This window comes from Dunckerocampus dactyliophorus, chromosome 14, assembly GCF_027744805.1.
Source record: "Dunckerocampus dactyliophorus isolate RoL2022-P2 chromosome 14, RoL_Ddac_1.1, whole genome shotgun sequence".
In the NCBI taxonomy this organism is placed as follows: Eukaryota; Metazoa; Chordata; class Actinopteri; order Syngnathiformes; family Syngnathidae; genus Dunckerocampus; species Dunckerocampus dactyliophorus.
In genome coordinates this window covers 3,799,921-3,821,296 of record NC_072832.1, presented here as the reverse complement: position 1 = coordinate 3,821,296, position 21,376 = coordinate 3,799,921, and the positions used below count along the sequence as shown (strand labels likewise).

At 42.9% G+C, this 21,376-nt stretch overlaps 1 protein-coding gene across 1 annotated transcript; it reads left to right on the top strand.

Annotated features, from left to right (window-relative positions):
- The first annotated feature begins 1,513 nt into the window (after window positions 1–1,513).
- Window positions 1,514–19,409, top strand: tnfaip3 (tumor necrosis factor, alpha-induced protein 3). The gene is made up of 9 exons (XM_054799153.1): window positions 1,514–1,852; window positions 5,660–6,028; window positions 12,490–12,680; window positions 12,755–12,896; window positions 12,975–13,145; window positions 13,218–13,398; window positions 13,989–14,971; window positions 15,059–15,264; window positions 15,689–19,409. The coding sequence occupies exons 2-9, from the start codon at window positions 5,722–5,724 to the stop codon at window positions 15,974–15,976; spliced, it is 2,469 nt and encodes an 822-aa protein (XP_054655128.1). The 5' UTR covers window positions 1,514–1,852; window positions 5,660–5,721; the 3' UTR covers window positions 15,977–19,409.
- Window positions 19,410–21,376: the final 1,967 nt, after the last annotated feature.

Here is a 21,376-nt window from a genome sequence, read left to right as displayed (position 1 = left end):
ACTGCAGATGAATGATGTATTTGTTGTGCTGCTGCCAGTGCCAGTGCCAGTGACGCTGCTTGGCCGTCTTTTTGTTCGCAGTCAAGGTAACGCCACTGGCCGGTGTAGTAGACCAGATGATAGTTTGGGCTAGTCCAGACTAATCTCAGGGTTATATGTAGACCTAGCCTACTTAAGTGAGAAGCAGGGTACGTCTTTTTACTGTGGAGTCTTGTTTTGGTTGTAGTAAACACATCTCCTGCCCTACGCTAAAGTTCATTAAGAAATGGCAAAATCCCGTCTAACATCAATAATTGAATGGGCCATTGTGGAGAGTTCTGGAGAGTTCCTCTTAACTTGAATCCAAAGTGACGGACCAATGCACACAACACACAAGGAATTTGTGTCTGGACTTAAAGGACACTGAATCTTAAATCAATTTATATCTTATATTTATGTATAAAATGCAAAAATATATTTTTTTCAATGTAGTGCATTGTAGATGCATCCTCAAATTTCACCTGAAAGCCAAACATCCCTTTTTTTTAACCTTTACTACAAAATAAAATATATACTGTATATATTAAAATATCAAAGTTTGATTTTTCAGGATGCAACTAGTGTGGAAAAAGTTTTGACACCTCAGTGACGTGTGGTGAGTTTTATGGCTGGTGAGGGACTCGCTCCTTTGGAGTTCTTTTTTATGTTAATACAGGCTGCTTATTAAGATGATAACAAGAAAAAGAAGAGAATAATTCACTTTAGTTAAAAAAAGGGTTTTCAAATACTTCTTAGTCCCTTTATTTATGATCTTTTATTCACTGAAAAGCATTTGTAGTGTTCCCTTTTATTTGTATATGAAGTACATGCACCCTATCCCTCCCCAGGATACTGATACTTTGTTGTAAAAGCCTGATCGCCTCCTGGTGAGTTTGGGTATATAATCCTTCTCCTGTCCATGGAAGGACGGCAGCGACAAGCACCTTCCACACCCCCCTTCCCCCCCCCAAAGATGAAGCAAGTACTGCAAGCCCCTCCATGTATGACATTTGTATGTATTTTGTTGCCCGATTAGCAAGAATAATGATGTGACAGTTACATTAAAGACATTAGACACATGTTGTATAATGTTTCTGCAATATTATATTATTGACAAACAGAAGCTGACAGGCGCCATGAAGTGCACTCAGACGGTAGGCAGGGCTTGCCCACTAGGCCAAAAAGAGATGCTCGTTGTAGCCTTAAATGTGCAAATGTGCAAATTAGGCAATTGTTACTGAAGAAAAAGTTGAAACGATTGGAATCATACAAAAATGCATATATAATATAGTTTAATGGACAAATATTCATATTTTATGTTACCATTATTTGTTTTTTTATTTTTCATTATGACAGTTGAGGCTCTACGTCATCTGTCTCCCCTGACAGCAAGTCACTGGAATGTAGCAAAAAACAAAAAACAAAAGACGCCTCTCGTCTGGAACGCCCCCTGGTGGCGGATAGCTGTAACAGCCCCATAGGGTTGTGACTTGAGTGAGGGAGGGGAAAAAATGGGTGGACGGAAAGTCCCTGCGTGGAAATCCCCCTGACTTGGGCTTTTTTTACCTCATCTTTTTATGCTTTTAAACGCTATCGTATGCGGCCACTCTCTTTGAGGGCTTGTCAAAGTGCGGGGCGTCCAAAAATAGCTGCTTCACGTATAGTGGCGGACACAAGAAGAAGAAAAAGAAGACGAAGAAGAAGAAGACGAAGACGAAGAAGAAGAAGGAGGTTGAATGGCTCCGAGGAGGCTGAGTGGAGCGGCTGACAACAGGACGAGGCTGCCGAGCATCCGGGAGGCTTTGTTGTAGCACCAGCCCGACACATCGGCCAGGTAAGCCGACAACACGAGAGCCCGTGTGGCCTCCCGCATCAGTCCGGAGAGAGGAGGGCTCGTCGGGGCCTTGAGTCGCTAGCTTAGCTCGCTGCTGGTGGTGGTAGTGGTGATGGAGGGGGACACGGAGGAAGCAGCTCACGACAGCCATTGTTTACAAAGACGTCATCCTCCACCGCCACCACCGGCGGGCCCGAATGGAGCCCGAATGGAGCCCTTTAGGCCGCCTAACGCTGCCTCCGGAGCGGCTACTTTTGTGTCTTCACCGTTTGTGTTTAACGATACAAACGCCACATTGTCTTCGAGGTGGTTGTCATTGGGGATTACGTAAGCCTCGAACGTCAGCAAAGTGTCGTTTATTGTTCAATTTGTTCACCACCACCACCATCATCAATAAAGACATTACTGTTACTATCATCATCGCCACACTACTAGTGTGTGTTAAACTGGCAGCCCCCTCCTTCTGCTGCTTCAGACAGGCATGCATGTTGGTGCACCTGCTGCTCAGCAAGGTGCACACCTAACTACAACAAAAACTTCATTCAACATAATGTATTATTCATTTATTGACCAAAAAAATGCAATTTGAATTTCTGCAACAATTTCAATGGAATGTGTAAGTAGTAAGGGGCCACAACTTCCCTTGTATGGATGTTGTTGGCATAAATGTGCAACTCTTGTAATATTTATTTATTGAAGTATGTAAGGACAACTTCATTTAAAGGGCCCTATTTCACCTAAATCAGGGGTGCCCAAATACTAAATACAGAAAAATAAAAGGATGTGGAGGGACACTTTGATATGTATCTAATTTTATTAAAAGGCTATACTAGGGTTGTAACGATTCATTTTAATAATGATTTGATTTGTGGTAGCCGATACGAATCAAGGACGATATTGATTCATTTAGAACGATCCGATCCGAAACGATTCAGTAACTGTAAATCGATTCCGTAACTTTTTTGCCAAAAATGCAACCAGTTTGACTGTGAAATAAATACCTGGATCCTGGACAATGCAGGTGAAGTTTCCTAGATTCCTGTTGTTTTTTTGTAAGGGAATCAGTTATAAATGATCCTAACATACTTAAGAATAAATTATCAGAGTACAAAAAAATTAGTTAAAAATGCAATACAAAATCAGGATGAACAGAGGGTGGTATAGCTTGCCATGATGAATTATGTACTTTAAATAGTGCAATCCAAACCTGCACTTTGTACCCAAAGGTGAGGGACATTATGTCAATTCCCGAGCAAATGAATGTGGTATGGTATCTTCAATTAGCTTCATTTAGGTGTTGAAACTTTCTCACCGTACAGGCCAATGGCAGCAGGGGCTTTTTTTGTGCTGATAATCCTCCTGATCAGGGCAGCCATTTGAAAGATCGGTGCATTAACTAGCAAGAATACACAAATGTGCGCATATGTGTTTTGACTTTTGACCTGGACAAGCCGTGCTGGATGATGACGTCACGTTACTAAGCATCACTGCTACTGGACCGTAAAGTACTGTCTCGAGGCATACAAAACATCCTTGCTTTGCATATTGTCCCCATAAATGCCACTTAAAAGGAGTTTGAAATAAAGACAGATGAGTTAAATATGAATACTGAATGAAGTGAATCAACCAAAAGATCCTGATGAGGATCCGCAAGTATGATCACGTCACCCCTGTTCTGAAATGTCTTCACTGGCTTCCCGTCACATTTAAATTGAATACAAGGTCTCCCTCCTCACCCATCAGTACATTCATGGACATGCCCCCCCGATACCGCAAGGAACTCCTCACCCTCCCAGACTTCCTTATGCACCTTCTGGTCTACAACAAAAAACACCTTTCAAGTCCCCCGGAACTAAGCTCCGCACCATGGGCGACCGGGCCTTCTCCTCTGCGGCTCCAAGGCTGTGGAATGCCGCCATATAAGTGCCCCACAGACTGAAGAGGTTTTTAAAAGAGAACTAAAAACCCATCTTTGAACTATTGTGCATAGGTTTAGTTTTAATTTTGATTTTATACTACTGCGTTGTTTATAAACCTCATTTTTTTTTACTCTGTAGCACTCTTGTGAGATTGCCAAAATGTAAAGTACAATACAAATAAAATGTATCATTATTTATTATTAAAAGAAGAAGAAGCGACTCAACTGTATTTCACAGGTTAACTACAACTCCTATGACCACCACATACCTGGAAGACGATGGCGTCACAGACAGGCAAGCTGAATCGAGTAATGCTGAACATCTTTATCATTAAAAGTGCTTAAAAAAACACACACAACATCCACATAAAGCCTGTTGTGCTTAAATTCAGTGCTCTATTTCCTAGTATCGATTCAATCGATTGATTACCTTTTAAACGGTGTTAGATCGTTATGTCATCCGGAATGGAAACTTGCTGAACACAGATCGATGTAGTTGGATCATAGCAATATAAATCGAAGACAAAGACAAAGCTATGTGTTATTATTAGTTATCTGTATCCAAGTGTCACCCTTTTTTGTTACAGTATGCTGTATTTTCACTTTTTTGCTTTAAAAAAAATAAAAAATAATATTTCTACAATGTGCCACGGGCCAATTAAACAATGAGCAGCGGGCCGCACTTTGGCCTGGGGCACATTGTAAAACACAATTACTTAAAAAAAACAAACACACACAACATTTGTGTTGCAGCAAGAGTGTTCTTGCTGTCCCGTCAGCGATTTTGCACATGATGCCTGACACAAACTTGGTGCTGAAAGCGGGAAAGTCAGCCAATATTTGGGCGCACGTGCTTGACTCGTCACTACCAGCTTCCCGTGTGCTTGTGCTGACATTTGAGTAAAATGCTCATTTGGACACTCTACAAGCCGCATGTTTAAATATTTTATGGTCAATATGCATGATCATTATAACATACTGTGTACCTTTTCCAAAGTGAGTTTTTAATGACGTTCTAACAGTAATATGTGTCCGTAGAGCCTCTTGATCAGCACCAAATGTAAGAAAAGAAAAAAAAAGCTCCACTTTTGAGAGAGGAGGTGCTCAAGATTCAAAGTGTTTATTGTCATGTGCACAGGAAAGAAACATGTTTCACTGTACAATGACATTCTTACTTTGCTGTCCACTCAGAATACCAGCTTAAGGAGTAAAAAATAGTATTAAAAATAGTATAAGAATAGTAAAAAGTAATGTAAAAAAAAGATGAGACAAAAGTAAAACAATTTAAGATAAATATTAAAATTACGATATTATAAATATTAAATGTTAGATGCTCGCTTTAGAAATTCAATGAAGGAAAAATCCTCCACCCCATGGACATGATACCGCCTGTAGTTAGATGAGACCGTCACTTGTATACGCCCACTATTTTGGGGGGGAAAAAAAGCAGGCTTCGCTACACACCGTTAAATAAATCCTGGAGCTCTGCCAATGATCCACTGGTCAACTACAGACATAGGAGCTCCAAGTTTGATTATTTAGTTTTTCTTCAGCGAATAGGCTAACCTGTCGTCTATCACGTCTATCACGTTGGACAAGTGTGTGCATTTTCCCCAAGCTCAGCGGGACACTGGAGCGTTGCGTCTTGGGGAAACTCTCAACAAGCGTGAAGACAAAATGGAACGTGATAAGAACAAGAAGCAATACAAAGCATTCTTTTGTGGATCTGATTTGATTTAGTTCAGCAAAAGCGCCAAAGGGATGATTGTGTCTGTGGTGGTTTCCCAATCGAGATGTAAATTAAGATTTCAATAAAAAAAAAAAAAAAGGGAATATCCGTTGTCCTCCACTGGGGCTCAACATACTGAACGCTTTGCTCTCTCTTCTAGTTTCCTGTCAATCATCCGTGGTCGCCTCCTCCTCCTGGTTCCTCTTCCTCCGTCTGTCCGCCATGTCGCAAGGACAGAACTTCCTCCCCAAATTCCTCTTCGTCTCCAACCTGCTGAAGGCGGTGAAGATCCGCCAGCGGGTGCCCAACGACGTGGTGAAGCCGGTGGCCAGCGGCGGGCTCATGCACCACCTGCGGGGAATGCACCGCTACACGCTGGAGATGATTGCAATGAACCACTTCCCGCAGGCCTTCCGGGAGGTGGTACAGGCCGCCATCCTGGACCGAGCCATGCAGGCCTCCCTGGAGCAGGAGAAGAAGCTCAACTGGTGCCGGGAGGTCAAGAAGATGGTGCCCCTACGTACCAATGGTAAGAGCGCTTGCTTGCTTAGTATGCTTAGCTTTGTCTTTTTTATGTATATTTGTACTGTATAGTTTGGCCTTTCTTTTACTTTAGTCAATCGATTTCTCTTGTTTTGCCAACATTGTTGTGCCTTTTCCGGAAATGTCTTTCTTCATGTTTCTGATTGGCTGAAGTGGCCTTACAGTTAGCGGTTATGTGCCACGTGTTGTATCAAAGGGAGAGTTAAGAAAAAGTCCACGTTTAAAATTAACTTTCGCTCGTTTCCCCAATGTTGCTGTTGTGTTGTCGTCTGTGTCGTCATTCCGGAAATGACTTTTTTTGGGTTTTTGATCGGCTAAAGTGGCCACCTGTTACTTTGTGTCAAAGTGGGATAATTCACAAAAAGTCCATACAAATGACTCCCCCAAGTCCATCATTCACCACTGAGTGTGGCCTTGGCTTTAGTGGTTATAGCGCAACGTAATACTTGGTCTCCAAGTGTCTCCAGTGTCTTTTTACACCTATGATTCAGCTGGGATAGACTCCAGCATACCCCGCAACCCTAATCAGGAGAAGCGGCATAGAAAATGGATGGATGGATGGATGGATGGATTTGTCTTGTTCTAGTGTCACCGTGGTTGTCTTTGTGTCTTTTCCAGAAGTGGCTTTCTTTTGGTTTCTGATTTGCTTAGGTGGCCTTAGGGCTTAGAGCGCCACCTGTTGCTTTGGCATGCATTTAAAAGGCTGTCCCCCAGGAGATTTTCCCTGTCGTGTAAGTGTATCCTCAGAAGTTATGCGTCTCCAGTTACAAAAAGGTAGCGCAGGATACGAAAGGCTCAACAACTGCTGGAAATCAGCTAATTAGCACAGACCACCAGAGATGTGTTTGTGTGTGCGTCAGCGCCATTTGATGGTATGGTTACTGTCAGTGAGAATTCTGGGTTCCACTTTCGCACACTCATTTAGTCCTGGTTTTATGGCGCTCCACGTTCCTGCCAAGTCATGTTTTCTGCTGCGTGGAACATCCCTGGGCACGCAGGGAATTTCTGTGGCTTCACGCGCTTTTATTTACATCTCAGGGGTCTCCCCCCTCTTTTTCAAGCTATCACTGTGGGTGTGTTTAAATCTCACAGGTTGTTAAATCAAGAAGATTTACGCTGTCCCTGGTTGGTGCTGTCAGGTGTGTCGCAGCTGGCCATGCCTGGTTAAATCAAATGGGAGCGCACTGAGCAAACCTACGTTGTCGTAAATGAAGCGTGTGTGTCAAGTGCTGTGGCGCCCACTCTATTTTTAGCTGCCTAAAATAAAGGAGGAGGAAGTGGTAATAATTTCTAATCCGATGCGTTTCAGTTGAACGGATGAGGAACTAGAGTGTTCTGTGCAGTAAACTGATGAGTTTAAAGTTACTCATGACTCAAGAAAGTACTGAACGAACACACAAGCTCAGTTCCTCTTGAGAAAGACCCTTAAAATTGGAAATGATGACATAAAATTTTCTAGCCTAGGCTGCCAGTAACCCTGGATAGAACTTTCCAGGCATGTGAAGATGATGTCATCAAGATGAGACACACTCAAAGCGCCCGACTGTCTAACTCTGAAGGACCCAGACGTGACTTTCAGCAGAGGACACACACACACACACACAGTCACTCACACACATTAAATGTCTGATGCTGAGTCACAGAAGCTCTACACACACACACACACATTCACAGAACAGAAGTCCGTCAATAAAGAGCCAACCAGAGAAGGTCATAACAATCCTGCTTCCTCACATCTCACAATTCAAATGAAATGAAAATGTACCATAGTAGCTTCAAACTAACTAAAAGCAAGTCGAAAAAAAGGTCATGTGGGTGCTCAAATGCTTAAATCGTAATGCTTTCAACTGGGGATGCTCCGATCGATCGGCCACTGATCAGTATTGGTCGATTTTTGTAAAAACGCATGTGATCGGCATATGCCGATCACAAAAACAATCACGTGGCTCGTACTATTGCAGCTCGGCGTCTGTAGAGAGCCCTGTGGGCAGTGCAGTGTCCTGCTCTAATGTCTTGGGTGTTGTCCCCCTCCTCCTTTCCTTCACACTGCGTAGGCGTACCCTACGACGGCAGACCCAACATGTCTGCTGTGTGGAACGTAGATGCCATTTGTGAGAGTGATGTAACGTTTGCATCCTGCAACACATGCCGCAAAAAATATCTTGCGGGGCTAGCATGTTGAATTGCTTGAACTTAATCCAGCATTTAAAGAACAAACACTTAACAGCGTATGGTGACTTTTCGAGGCTCATGGTGCAGTAACAGACCGGAGATAACATAATCACTCGCCCATAAATATGAGCGTTATAGTCGGAAGGCTAAGCACATAATCCGAAAAATAATTGAATTCATCGGACCAGATGACTAGCCTTTCTTAGCAGTGGATGACGGGTTAAACGTATAACTTTTGGAGACAGTTCAGACGCTCGCTGGACTTCCTTAGGCACCCTGAAGCCTCTTTCGCAACAATTGAACCTCTCTCCTTGAAGATTTGAATTATCGGATAAATAGTTGGCTTAGATACCATCAGCGGTAGCAGCAATATGCTTGACTGCGAAGCCCTTTTTTGTGCTAAGCAATGATGACTGCACTTTCCTTGCAGGTAACCATGGTCAACAGGGGGAAAAACAAAGATTTCCAGCACCACCCCCCTTTTTAAAGCTTCCAGTCTGTTATTCTCACTCAATCAGGATGACGGAGTCATCTCCAGCCTTTGTCCTTGTCAACACTCACACCTACGTTAACCAGAGAATCACTAACATGATGTTAGCAGGTCCTTTTGTGGCAGGGCTGAAATGCAGTAGAAATGTTTTTTGGGGTTAAGTTCATTTTCATGACAAAGAGTGACTTTGCAATTAATTGCCGTTCATCTTGTTACTCTTCATAACATTCTGAAGTATATGCAAATTGATGTGGTATTCTCAAAACTTTGGGGCATGACTGTAATGCGCCAGTCAGCTGTGGTTGGCTTTTCAGGCTTGAACAAAATGCACATGACAGCCGGTGAATTTTTTTTTATGTGGGCAGACATTTTTTTAAAACTTCACTCTGTGGCTGAGTGGCTAAGTGTGTCCTGATGCTGATTGGATGAGCCAGGAAAAGGGAGGGTGAGCCGCTGGAAAAAGCTGCCACATGACTGGTTGTTTTGGCGTGGTTCTTCATTTCAATCGTGATTGTTGATCAACCACCTCCTTGTCATCCTCTGAACGTCCGGACAAAAGCTACGGTATTTTATATCCACACACAAACATCACGGTCCGCGAGATGTGTAAACCGAGAGAATTAGCAGCTGTGGAATGGCCGGATAAGACGTTTCCCAGCACGCTTTATTGTAGTTAAAATGATCACGTTTGACTGTCTTATGCCTCTTTAAGGTGCTTGTACAGACAGGGTGTCATAGTTAATAGTTAGTGGTGTCGTTTCTAGTCGGGTCTTTTTATATGTTTATGTTGTATTTATTTGTCACATTTCTGTTTTTGTGTTTTAATTTTTTAAATTACTCTTATTTTACCAGCATAGAGTGTGTACTTTTGTGATAGTAAATAAAATGTCTGCTGATTACAGTAAATTCAAATCATTACATTTATTGGCAATGTTGTCCAGTTTTTAAGAAATGGATGTAGCTTGGCTAACTTTTCTATAGGATGCCAGCCTCTGCACACACAAGATCCTCAACAAACTGCTCTTATTTTGAAGGCCGGAAATGTGTTGTGTGTGTTGAGAATGTCTGTTGACGGGCAAGACGAGCCGAGAGCAAGAATAAACGTGCCTCTCGTCCTTATTTCACTCAGAACTCGCACAACGTCAGCAGGCAGGCTGAGTTGCGCACACACACACACACACACACACACACACACACACACACACACACACACACACACACACACACACACACACAGCCGAACAGGCATTCTCTGCTAAACTAAGCTAACCCGGCTAGCTTCCATTCACACTCCGTAAGAGAGGAGTTTCAATTTCTTTTCTGCAACTTTTGCCGTTGTTTCAGGCTAGTGTGATGAGGCCACGATTGAGCGGTCCGCCGGGGAAATACTTCCCCACACAGTCGGTTTTCGCGAGATTCCGTTTTTAACAGTAGATTCCATTTTTATTGACCAATTTCACGATTCCATTAACGCAGAAATCATATACACTTGGTACTCTCTGCAATTTCAGTTATTCATCTTCACAAGACATTTAGGACCAATTGTATACTTCCAGTTTTGCGTGAACAGTTTGGGGAAGAGCCTTATCTGCTTCTAGTGCTCAGAGTAAGGTCTGTAAAGGCATGCTTGGTGGACTATGGCGTGGAAGAAGCACATCAAAGGAACGAGAACTGAGCCTGCAGGGTTGGCTCCGTGTCGTCTTCCATTTTCACTTATAACTTTGTCCATTTAGCTGCACACAGGTCAGTTTCATTTTGACAAACCATGTCGGACACGAGGAAGTGTATGCAGACATGTTGCAGTCATTCACCGCATACTTGATTCTGTGATGACAGCAGTCGTTAAAGATAAAGATTAAGAACATTCCACCCGGACCAAACCACGCCTCCTTGGAAAGTCCAGGACCAGCTGAGTCGAGTGTAGATGATCTGGGATCATTGTGGGGGGGGGGACGCATGCACAAGGAGCAGAAGTTAGCGCTGGGAAATTCCTGTGTTTAGTGTGGCAACAAGGTTGTGCAGAGCACAAACACGGCCTGCTTCTCGCCTTTCACAATAAGAAAAAGACCCAGCGACTAAGGGAGGCACTGTAAAATTCCACTTTGGGTTTAGTTAAGATCCAATGATGCTCTTTGACATGAAATCTCCCTGCAGTTAAGGTTTACGACATGCTCCGATTATTTATCTCGGGGTTCTTATCGCTGTTGGCCGCTTAAGCAGAAGGCAGCCTGTGGTGTTTGTGCTTTCAGACATGTGAGCGTCATATAATAGTCTGCACACAATCTCGCCCTCAGCATGGAAATCCCCACACTCCTGTTCCGCATGTGTGTTGCAGTATGCTGCAATTATCTATGCACTTGTGTTCTCAAGCTGCTAGTGTGTCAAAGTCAAAATATGTAAGGCTAAACTTTTGAATAGTTGAAATATTATGACTATGAAGTCAAAATATTATGAGACAATGCTGATTTTGAAAAAAAAGTCCAAATATTAGCAGAACAAATTCCAAATTATATAAAAGTAGTGATTTATTTAAAAGTCCAATTATTTTTAGCATACAGTTGCAATTTATGGGACAAAAGTCGCAGCTTTACAAGTAAAAGTCTAAAAGTTTTGAAAGTTATTTTTGAGGAAAAAGGATCAAAATATTATGAGAATAAAACATATTTTCAGCATTGTTGCGATTTACAGGAAAAAAAACTTGTAACTTTACAAAGTAAAAAGTAAAAAATATTGCTGAAATAAAGTCAAAATATCATGAGAATAAAGTAGCAATCAAAGAAATATTTTGATTACACAAGTATAAGTGGTGTAGAAAATGGATGGATGGATGGTTTTGATTATACAGTTGCAATTTGAGGAAAAAAAGTCTTCCTTTTACCAGCATAAAGTCAAAATATTACAAGAATGAAGTTGTATGTTTGAGAAAAAATGTCTAAATATTACATGAACAGTGTAAAATAACAAGTATGAGAATAAAGTGCCAATTTACAAAATTTACAGAAAAAGGGTAACTATTTTGAGTATTGTGTATTTAATGGTTAAAAGTTGTAATGTAAAAAGACAACAATGCTGATGTGATTTGGAGTGGGGAAAAAGGCAAAATATCATCAGAACAAATTCCAAATAAAAGTAAAGTGGCAATTTATTAAAAAAACTATTCAGTTGCAATTTACGAGACAAAAGATGTACTTTTACAAGCAAAAGTCTAAATGTTTTGATAGTTATGTTGTTATAAGTTTGTGAAAAAGGCTCAAAATATGATGAGAATAAGAAATATATGTAAGTATAAAGTTAAAATAATTCCTAAAATAAAGTCTAAGTATAATGAGAATTAAGTCGCAATTAAAAATATAAATAAAAATGATTATGCAGTTGCAATTTATGAGAGAAAAAGGCTTCCTTTTACCAGCACAAATTCAAAATATTACAAGAATAAAGTTGTACATTTGAGAAAAAAAATGCCTAAATATTACATGAACAGTGTAAAGTAACAAATAATGAGAATAAAGCGACAATCTACAAAATGAACAGAAAAGTAACTATTTCGAGTATTGTGTAAGTACTTACTGGTTATATGTTGTGATGTAATGTTTTTTTATAGTGATATTAATACTTGATTCTTTTTCTTTAAAAAAAAAAAAAAAACGTACAACATTATTTTTGACATTGCAACTTTTTGTCTTGTATTTTTGTGCTTTTCCTTTCCAGTGTGGCCCTGATACTGTTAATAATCTCCGTATCTTGTGTAAGGTCCACTATAATGCGTGTGCTTCTGTGTGTTTAAGGAGATGGCAACTGTTTGCTCCACGCTGCATCCCAGTACATGCTGGGGGTCCAAGACACGGATCTGGTCCTCCGGAAAACCCTGCACGGCGTTTTGAAAGACAGCGACACTGGAGTCTTTCGGGCCCGTTTCCAGACAGAGCTTCTGCAGTCCCAAGAGTTCACCCAGACGGGCCTCCGATACACCACCATGGTAACAGAACTGACCAGACATTATATTTATAATTGGGGTGGGTGTACTAAAAAAAAGTTTTAACACTTTTCCAGAACTGGGAGGACGAGTGGGAGAAGATAGTTAAGATGGCTTCTCCGGTTTCCAGTAGCAACGGCCTCCAGTTTGACTCCCTGGAGGACATTCACATCTTTGTCCTCTCCAACATCCTCCGCAGACCCATCATCGTCATCGCAGGTACAGCCTACGCCATTGTAAAATTTGGCTCTTAATTAGCAGTCATAATGTATTATTATTTTGCCTCTACAACAACAGACCAGGTGCTTAGGAGCATGAAGTCGGGGTCCTCCATCTCCCCCCTCAATGTGGGCGGGATCTATCTCCCGCTGCACTGGCCGCCAGCTGAATGCTACAAATACCCAATAGTGCTGGGTTACGACTCGCAGCACTTTGCGCCCCTCATCACCATAAAAGACAGCGGCCCAGGTAGGGACATTTGCACAGAGTAGCAGCTGCTGGAGTCGCTTTTGTGTTTGTTCACAATCATTCACTGCTTAGAGATCCGAGCCGTTCCGCTGATCAATCCCGGACGAGGAGGCTTTGAGGAGCTTAAGGTGCACTTCCTGATGGAGAAGGAACAGCAGCAGAAGGAGAGGCTGCTGAAAGACTACCTGCTGCTGATAGAGATCCCCGTCATTGGCTTGGGATACGATGCTACGCGGATCATCAATGCTGCCCGGTACTTTATTTATCATGTCGGACCTGGAACATACAACTTATTGATGATATCCTCCTTTTTATGTCCTTGTTTGTGTAAACCTCTGCTGTTGAACCGCTGCACAGAAAAGAGTCAAAACTTGACAAAACTTGCCACTCTAATATTATTATTTTCTGACAAATGCACCACATGGTGGCGCTCCTAAAGTTTGACTCGACAAGTCGGATGGGCTTGAAGTTTCTCAAACAGCTCAATACACCGCCCACTGTAACTGGAGGGTGTTTAGCTGAATCACCTAAAAATTTGGTACACACCTTTAGTGGGCTTACAAGCACGTGTGTAAAATTTGAGCAAGATTGGTTGAAAAACAAGGCCGCCATCAAGCAAAATGTCTTTGCTGGGACATGAGCAGGACTTAGCAACTAACTGTCCATAAGTCATTGACCGTATAACGGTTATTAAACTTTGCTAGCATGTCTTCCAAAGCATTTTGACCACAACCCATAAGGTATTTGTTTATAAACTCCTGTAAATTACCTATTAGTATCTAATTAACATCCTAACTAACATCCCAACAACTGCATTGAAGTGAAAAATGTCTTTATCCAAAGGCTGGACGAGGGTAACCTCCCCGAAGACATGAACCTGATGGAGGACTACCTGCAGCTGGTCAACCACGAGTACCAGCGTTGGCAGGAGGACAAGGAGCAGGCGTGGGCTGCTCAGCCGCAGCGCCCGCCGCCCTTCTCCGTCTCGCAACTCTCGCTCATCGAGATCCGCTGCGCTACGCCGCGGTGCACCTTCTATGTGTCGGTGGACACGCAGCCCCACTGTCACGAGTGCTTTGAGAAGCGGCAGGCCACGACGGGTGGTGGAGGAGCCAGGATAGAAGGCCTGGTGCAGACCAAGGGAGGGGGTGTTCAAGGCGGTGGGTTGGACAACGAGGGGAGCTCCAGAGGAGGCCGAAGCGGCAGCCCTCCGTCCTCCTCGTCAAGTCGGGTGGTGTTGTCGAGCCCGCGCTCAGCGCCGCCCACAGCCCCCAGCCTCAGCTTGTACAGTGAAACCCACGCCATGAAGTGCAAGACACCCGGGTGCCTCTTCACCCTCAGCGTGGAGCATGACGGACTTTGTGAACGCTGTTTCAACTCCAGGCAGAACCAGGGACCTCCTGGAGCTGGAACAGCTTCCACGGGACTCTCAGACCCCGAAGCAGGGGCTGTAGCACCTCATGCGGCACAGGGCCCGGGCTGGAGCCAGTGGGGGAGCCGCAAGACAGAGACGGAACGCTGCAGCATGTGCAGGCAGGAAGCTTTTAGGATATTCAATGGGCTGTGTCCACCCTGCATGCAGAGACAGCAGGCTCCAGACAGGGGGGAAGCACAGCCAAACAAGCCAAGGACTGAGGCCTCGTCTTCAGCTTGGAGTCAAGCGAGGGACCCCGAGCGGCCTTGCCTCACCTTAACCCCAGGGCACACCTCTGCCTGGCAGGCCCCTCTAGCCCGGCCCTGTAAAAGATCAGGCTGCCAGTTCTTTGGTACGCCGGAGAAGTTGGGTTTCTGCACTATTTGCTACGTAGACTATCAGACCAACCACCGTAAGTTCTCAAAGCGAACCTGGATGCCAGTCATCATGTACAGGGTGGCCACACACGTTCAAATATACGCTTTGTGACTTGTTCCAGACCTGACACCTCCCCCAGCCCCGGCTCAGAGTCGGCACGGTTTGGAGGCCGGTTTCCAGAATGCGACCCGGTGTCGTGGGCAGGGCTGTGGCGCAGTCGGCAAGGCCATGCTGGAGGGTTACTGCGACAAGTGCTACGTCAAAGAGCAGAGTGCACGGCTCAACCAAGTGGCACACCGCACACCACACTCCCCTCCTCTGGTCATGGTACGCTTTACTTTCCAAAACTCATTCTTCGTGGTTATTTTGCCACTTTAGTTAGTTCAGCTCTCTACTGCACGGCCTGGATCAATCGAGACTGATCCAGCTCGTGTTGATGATAGCGCAGCAACACAATACAAGCTGCCAATGAATTAAGCAAAGAAGAATACAGTAAACAAAGCACAAGGATGGTAGTGATAGGCAAGGCCACTCCACCATGTGAAGTTTAACTGTAGTGGAGTACATTTCTTATCACAGTGTAGCAGATAGGAGATAATGTCATGTGGTGAATGCTAACCAGCTTTGTAATATGACAAGCGATACCAGTTATCGAAAACCTTGGTGTCAGTAGTGTTTTGCTTTGGTGTTTTTTCTTGAGGGAGTCTTTTCTTTGCCGATCTTAATGTACCTCTTTCTCTTGTCCCAAAAGCGTGACCGAGCGACCAAACCCCGATCCACGCAGCAATCCCAGACCCAAACCCAAACCCAGACCCAGTGCCGGCGGAGCGGCTGCAGCAACGTGTCCCCGGGCTGCACGGACCTCTGTCCCGAGTGCCACACGCGGGGCCAAGGCCGTGAGGCGGGCAGGCGGGCGCAGGCGCCCAAGGAGAAGTCCAAGCAGCGGTGCCGGACGCAGGGCTGCGACCACTACGCTAACCAAGAGAAACAGGGCTACTGCAACGAGTGCGACCACTTCAAACAGATATACCGCGGCTGATCGCGTGCGTGACACTGACATCGCTAGCATGCTAGCACGCCCTGTTGCCAGGCGCACCATGCCAGTCAATGCACCTCTGATACTAACTCACCAATTAACTAACTAGCTAGTGACTAACTAGTAACCTTATGGCCTGAAAATCACCCCCCTCTCCCCCATGTAGAATGTGAAGCGAGTGTGTGTGCACGTGGGGGAAGTGAATGTGTGTGTGTTTGCAGTAGACATGGCCTCCAGAATACCTCTTTGTGCAATTATTATCATCTGACAAGCTGCGTGCACTTAACACGGCGAGAGGTTTAGGCGACGTGTCAGCAGAGCAAGCGACTTGTGTACAAAATGTATTTAGAGGTACGTGCTGACTCGTGCCGGACACAATGATTGTACGTCGACATAACGAAAAGCATCTGACTTTTTGCTTTCTAGACCACAGCCAAGGATCGTCTGTCTGTCTCTCTGTCCTGTCTCTACCCATCTGTGCCTGTCTGTCTTGCCCTACAACAATTCTGTGCAAATTTAAAGCCCCCAAAACCAACTGGCGATCACTATTAGTTCGCATGCACCCCTTCCTCTCCTTACTAAATACGTCGGCCAAAAAGCTCTTACAATCAGATTACACAAGTACCTTCCATTACCCAGTTTTGCTTTTGAAAGTCTTGTATTCTTATCAGTTTATATTGAATTAATATTGCAAACCAGGCTTTGTCCAAACAAACATGGGATTTTTTTCAGAAACTATATTTTAGGTCTCCGGATATGCACTTTTTTGGAAAACTTGGACCAGGGTAGAGACTCGCCAAACCTCAGCATGTGCAGTTTGGCTGGTCTCCTTTGTATGATGTCACAGCGTGCACCGTCACTGTTTTTCATGTCACTTCGACATTCCCACCATGATGAAGAGTGGAGAAACAGAGCTTAACACTGTAAAAGAGATTCATTTTAAATGCGCTTAACGTGGAGGCTGTTGGGGAAAATATACGTTTAAAAAAATGCATGTATGTTTGGACTTACGCCTATGGAAGTGTGTGTTCAGACAGTGCAAGACAGACAGGGCAGGCTCCTGCTGGTTTTGGTGCTACATGCAAAGAGAGCCTCTCCATTGTAGCCAACATACTGGCAGTCTCTCTCACACACACACACACACACACACACACACACACACACACACACACACACACACAGACACAGACAGCATTCTTCTTACAGCATTTACTTTTTTATTTGGAGCCAGCCCCCCTTTCCTTGCTTTTTAACAACAGCTCAGTTGCCTTGGATGTTGTTTTTCCTGTTTACAGACCACTTAAGCACCTAGAAACTCCAGTTCCAGTCTTGGTGAGGACACGGTGACAGCAGACTGGAACAGGATCCACCTCACTACCACACGCACACACACGCACAGCACATGTAAATCCAGCTCTAGGTTTGTTGTAGATGCCGCGTCCCAGTCGGAGGTGAGCTTCTTTACCTGCGGGGCCACGGCGACAGCTTTCCACCGAGCATACAAACCTTTGATTGCCTGCTTTGGCACAATCTCATTTCTCTGAATGTGTTTGTGCTGCTGCTGCAACAGCACAGTATTGTATTGGGGCTGATCCTCCATAGGTTTTTGCCTTTAAGACGGACCAGAGGGGCCTGATTGCTGGATCAGTGCTCCCGCTTCTTCTTCTTATTATTATTAGTATTCTTCTTCTTCTTCTTCTTCTTAAAATGCATTTGTGAATATGGATCTCGGTCCATGTTGTAGGACCTTTCCGACCTGATGCCTCATCTTTAAACACACACACGTGCGCGACTCAAATAGTACGCAAAACTGACATTCCTGTTTGATTTTTTTTTTAAACTAGGGTTTCCAAATGTATTTTAATAGCTTCTTCTTGTTTTATTTGCCAAAATAATGTACATGTGCCATCAAATCGCCAAACAGTTGTTGTTATACCTCCTTTAAAAATGGCCGGCTCGGTCCATTTCGCAGCCAGCGTGCCACAGATAGACATTGCAGCGCCCTTTATTATGATTACATTGGAGGCTTTAAAGTCGAACGCCCCTCCTGAAGTTGTGCAATCTGGACTTCAAACAATAAAATATTCTGGAAATGGAGTAGGACCTAAAATGGAACTTACTGTGACAGGAAAGGGTCCGGGCTGCTCCATACAATGAGCAATGCCGTTAATTAAATATCACACCAATATTTATCCCCAAGCTGATGCTAACGTGAATAGCATGTAGCCAGTAATGACTAGCATGACAATGATTGGCAATAACTCTCCTATTAGCCTCTTTGTCAGGGGTCCTCAAATGGTGACTCGGTTTGATTCATTTTTGTCCTGTTTGCCCTAAATACTCCAAAGAGAAAACTCATTATATATGACAAGTTGCATTTTTTAACTAATGATTTGGAGGGCATGAGAAAGTGCAAAGGAAGACGTAGCTCTCTTGGACCACACGGTCATTTATTCACAAGTATATTTCACGACAGCAGCAACAGATCCAATGATTCAATCGCAATCAGACGCAAACTGCACAGTCAGCAGTATTAGAGTTCATTAGGAGGTTGCCTACAGCCGCAGCTGTTAATGCCATTGTTTTGTGACCCAGCACAAATTAGGGACTAATTAACATCTATAGATAATTGGGGCATTTCTGTTAATTTAATTTTGCGGTGTTTAACTTGGCTTTGTATTAATTATGAATGGCAAAATGTTACTTAAAACATCATCTCTAAGGTTTTGTTATGGCAGCAGTTTGACCCCGTAACAGACTAATTCACTTTAGCCGATTTCCCAGGGGAATAATAGTTTTCAAAGTGTCATGAAACGGCTCGCGTTCAACTTGGAGGGTTCCACTGGAGCCGCTTTACAACCCCATTCATTCTCAGTTCCAAGTTCAGATTCGAATCGAAAGGGGTCCTCCTCGTAGGCCTCCGCACGAGCTGATGTCCATCTGTGGCTGCAGCCAACAGGCCAACTCTGCCTTCACGTTCAACTGTAGTGTCGATGGCCTGTACGTATACAATAGATCTCTGTGTGCTTGAATCACCTCTAGAGCCACCTTAATACACAAAATAGCGGTTGAGCTCATCCAGACTTTGCTTTTGACGAGGTTCTGACGTGGGTGTGGGCCTGCAGGGAGGAGGTCACGCACGATGGAGTCGCACATAACACGACTATCCGATCTGCTGCGGGTACTTCGGACTCGCTTAGGGATTGTCCAAGAGTTGGATGAGAGGCAGAAGAAGAAGGTGTAACAAAACCATGCAAACGACTTTCTTTGTGTGACCTTTCCGCAATGGGGTGTTGTATGGAGAGAGAGGAAAAAAAAAACTAAAGCCTGGTTTTATTTGTTAAGTATTTATTCATATCAAGTTATGTGTATTGTGTGATTCAATAATTATTTATATGTTGTCCTGAAATGAATTATTTTTATTAAGAAATCTCAACTGTCTACTGTGTTTTGTGTGTGTGTGTGTGTGTGTGTGTGTGTGTGTGTGTGTGTGTGTGTGTGTTCGTGTTCACTCAGGTTGTTGCACTCCTCTTGCATCATGCATTTAATAAATAATAGCACTAAATAATATATATATATATAATACATACTACGTAGCACCTCCAGTAAATACAGCAGCCCTCTCCACCCACGCTCGGTAGCAGTGCACTGAGGGGAAAGTGGCGCCTTTCAGTGGGAGGGGACATTTTGGAGCTATGATACAGAGGAGGTAGACTAGGGGTGTCCTAAATGTTTCCGCCAAGGGCCGCATACTGAAAAATCAAAGGATGTGGGGGCCACTTTTACATGTTTTATATTTAAAGAAAAAGACACCCTGCTTTTTTTTTATTTTTACAAATATTTTTAATTTGCTTCATGTGCATTTCCACCCCGTAATGTTATGACATTCTCATGATATTTTGACTTTATTATTGTAATATTATAAAAAAAAAAGTTCCCAACTTAACTTTTGAAAAATTGAAACTTTTTCTTTATTTTGTTTTTTCCTTCAAAGTTTTCATCTTTATGCTATTTTGTTCTCGTAATATTATGACTTTACTCTCTTAATAATTTTAAGTTTTAGGCCCCCGAGCTACATTTTGGATAACCCTGATACCCTCGAAATAACCTTAAATTATAAAAAAAACCCGACAAAAGATAGAGAATTTAAAAGGATAAAATGATAGGATATTTACATTACATTTGTAGTACCTCTATCATATTCACATTATTTTTACACCGTTATCATCGCTTTTGTTCCTGATTGGCCAGGAGTAGTCACATGGCTCTACTGCCAAACAGTGACCCCAATATTAATAACATTTAACATGATTTTTATTTTGTGGTTTGCAGGGGTGTACAACTAGTATAGTGTTTTTTAGAAGAGAAACACACCTAATGTTTAAGGCAGGGTTGTTGCGGCACATTCTAAAAAGTATAATTTAACAAGAAGTGTAAAAAAACATTTTTTAAAAATCAGCAGTAATTCTACATGAATAAAGTAAAAATATGAAGAGAAAAAAAGTTATAATTTTACAACAATAAGGTAAAATTATGAGGAAAAATATCATTTTAGTAGCATAATGTTGAAATATATAAGAAAAGAGACATGTTTTGTAAAGTTGTAATGTTATGAAAAACAAAACAATTGCATTTTTGGAAATTTAGGATGCGGGGAAAAAAGTCAAGTTGAGAAATACAGTGGAGCATGAAGTACAAATATTATGGGAATCAAGTCATACTTGAAGAACATTTACAAAAACTATGTTGAAATATTTGGAAAATGTAACAAAAAAAACCAGCAGAAATGGGGGCAAAAAGAGCAAAGTCGATAAAAGGCTTTTTCATCTATATCACAAAGCTGAAATATAAATCACTTGTTCGCATTTACAAATTATCAAAGTGGCCCTTGCATTCTTTCATGTTTCAGTATGTGGCCCTCGGTGAAAAAAGGTTGGACACTCCTGATTTAAGGGATTTATTGCGCTGTAGTCAATATTATACAGTACTGAGTCAACAAAATGCAGCACAGTGACACACCAAACCATTTTTCTTTGTTCGGTCCAGAAGTACTTTATTGGGACATTTTGTCCCCTTTAATCTTTCATAGGGCACTCATTGAAATCCTGTTCAAGTTGCCTTAAATCTCATCCGAGCGGGCTAGATTTGTGGTGCAAAACGACAGTCGTGAAGTTACAGTGCGGTGAGGCCTCTGCTAGCCAATGACAGCCATTTGGGCAGAATCACCCTTGTTGGTATTACATTCAATTGTAGCAATGATCATTGTCATCTGCACTGAAATATTTATAGTGCCCTTATTATATTATTAATATCTGTAATGCTATAGTATCGAGTATGTACATTTCATACCATATTTATGCTGAGGTCCTCAGCTTTTCAGCTTTTCAGCTTTTCAGCTTTTCA

Coding starts and splice junctions, on each gene's coding strand:
- tnfaip3 (XM_054799153.1), top strand. CDS start 5,722: ATGTCGCAAGGACAGAACTTCCTCCCCAAATTCCTCTTCGTCTCCAAC. Junction 12,897..12,974: donor ACCCATCATCGTCATCGCAG/GTACAGCCTACG, acceptor CTACAACAACAG/ACCAGGTGCTTAGGAGCATG. Junction 15,265..15,688: donor ACTCCCCTCCTCTGGTCATG/GTACGCTTTACT, acceptor TTGTCCCAAAAG/CGTGACCGAGCGACCAAACC.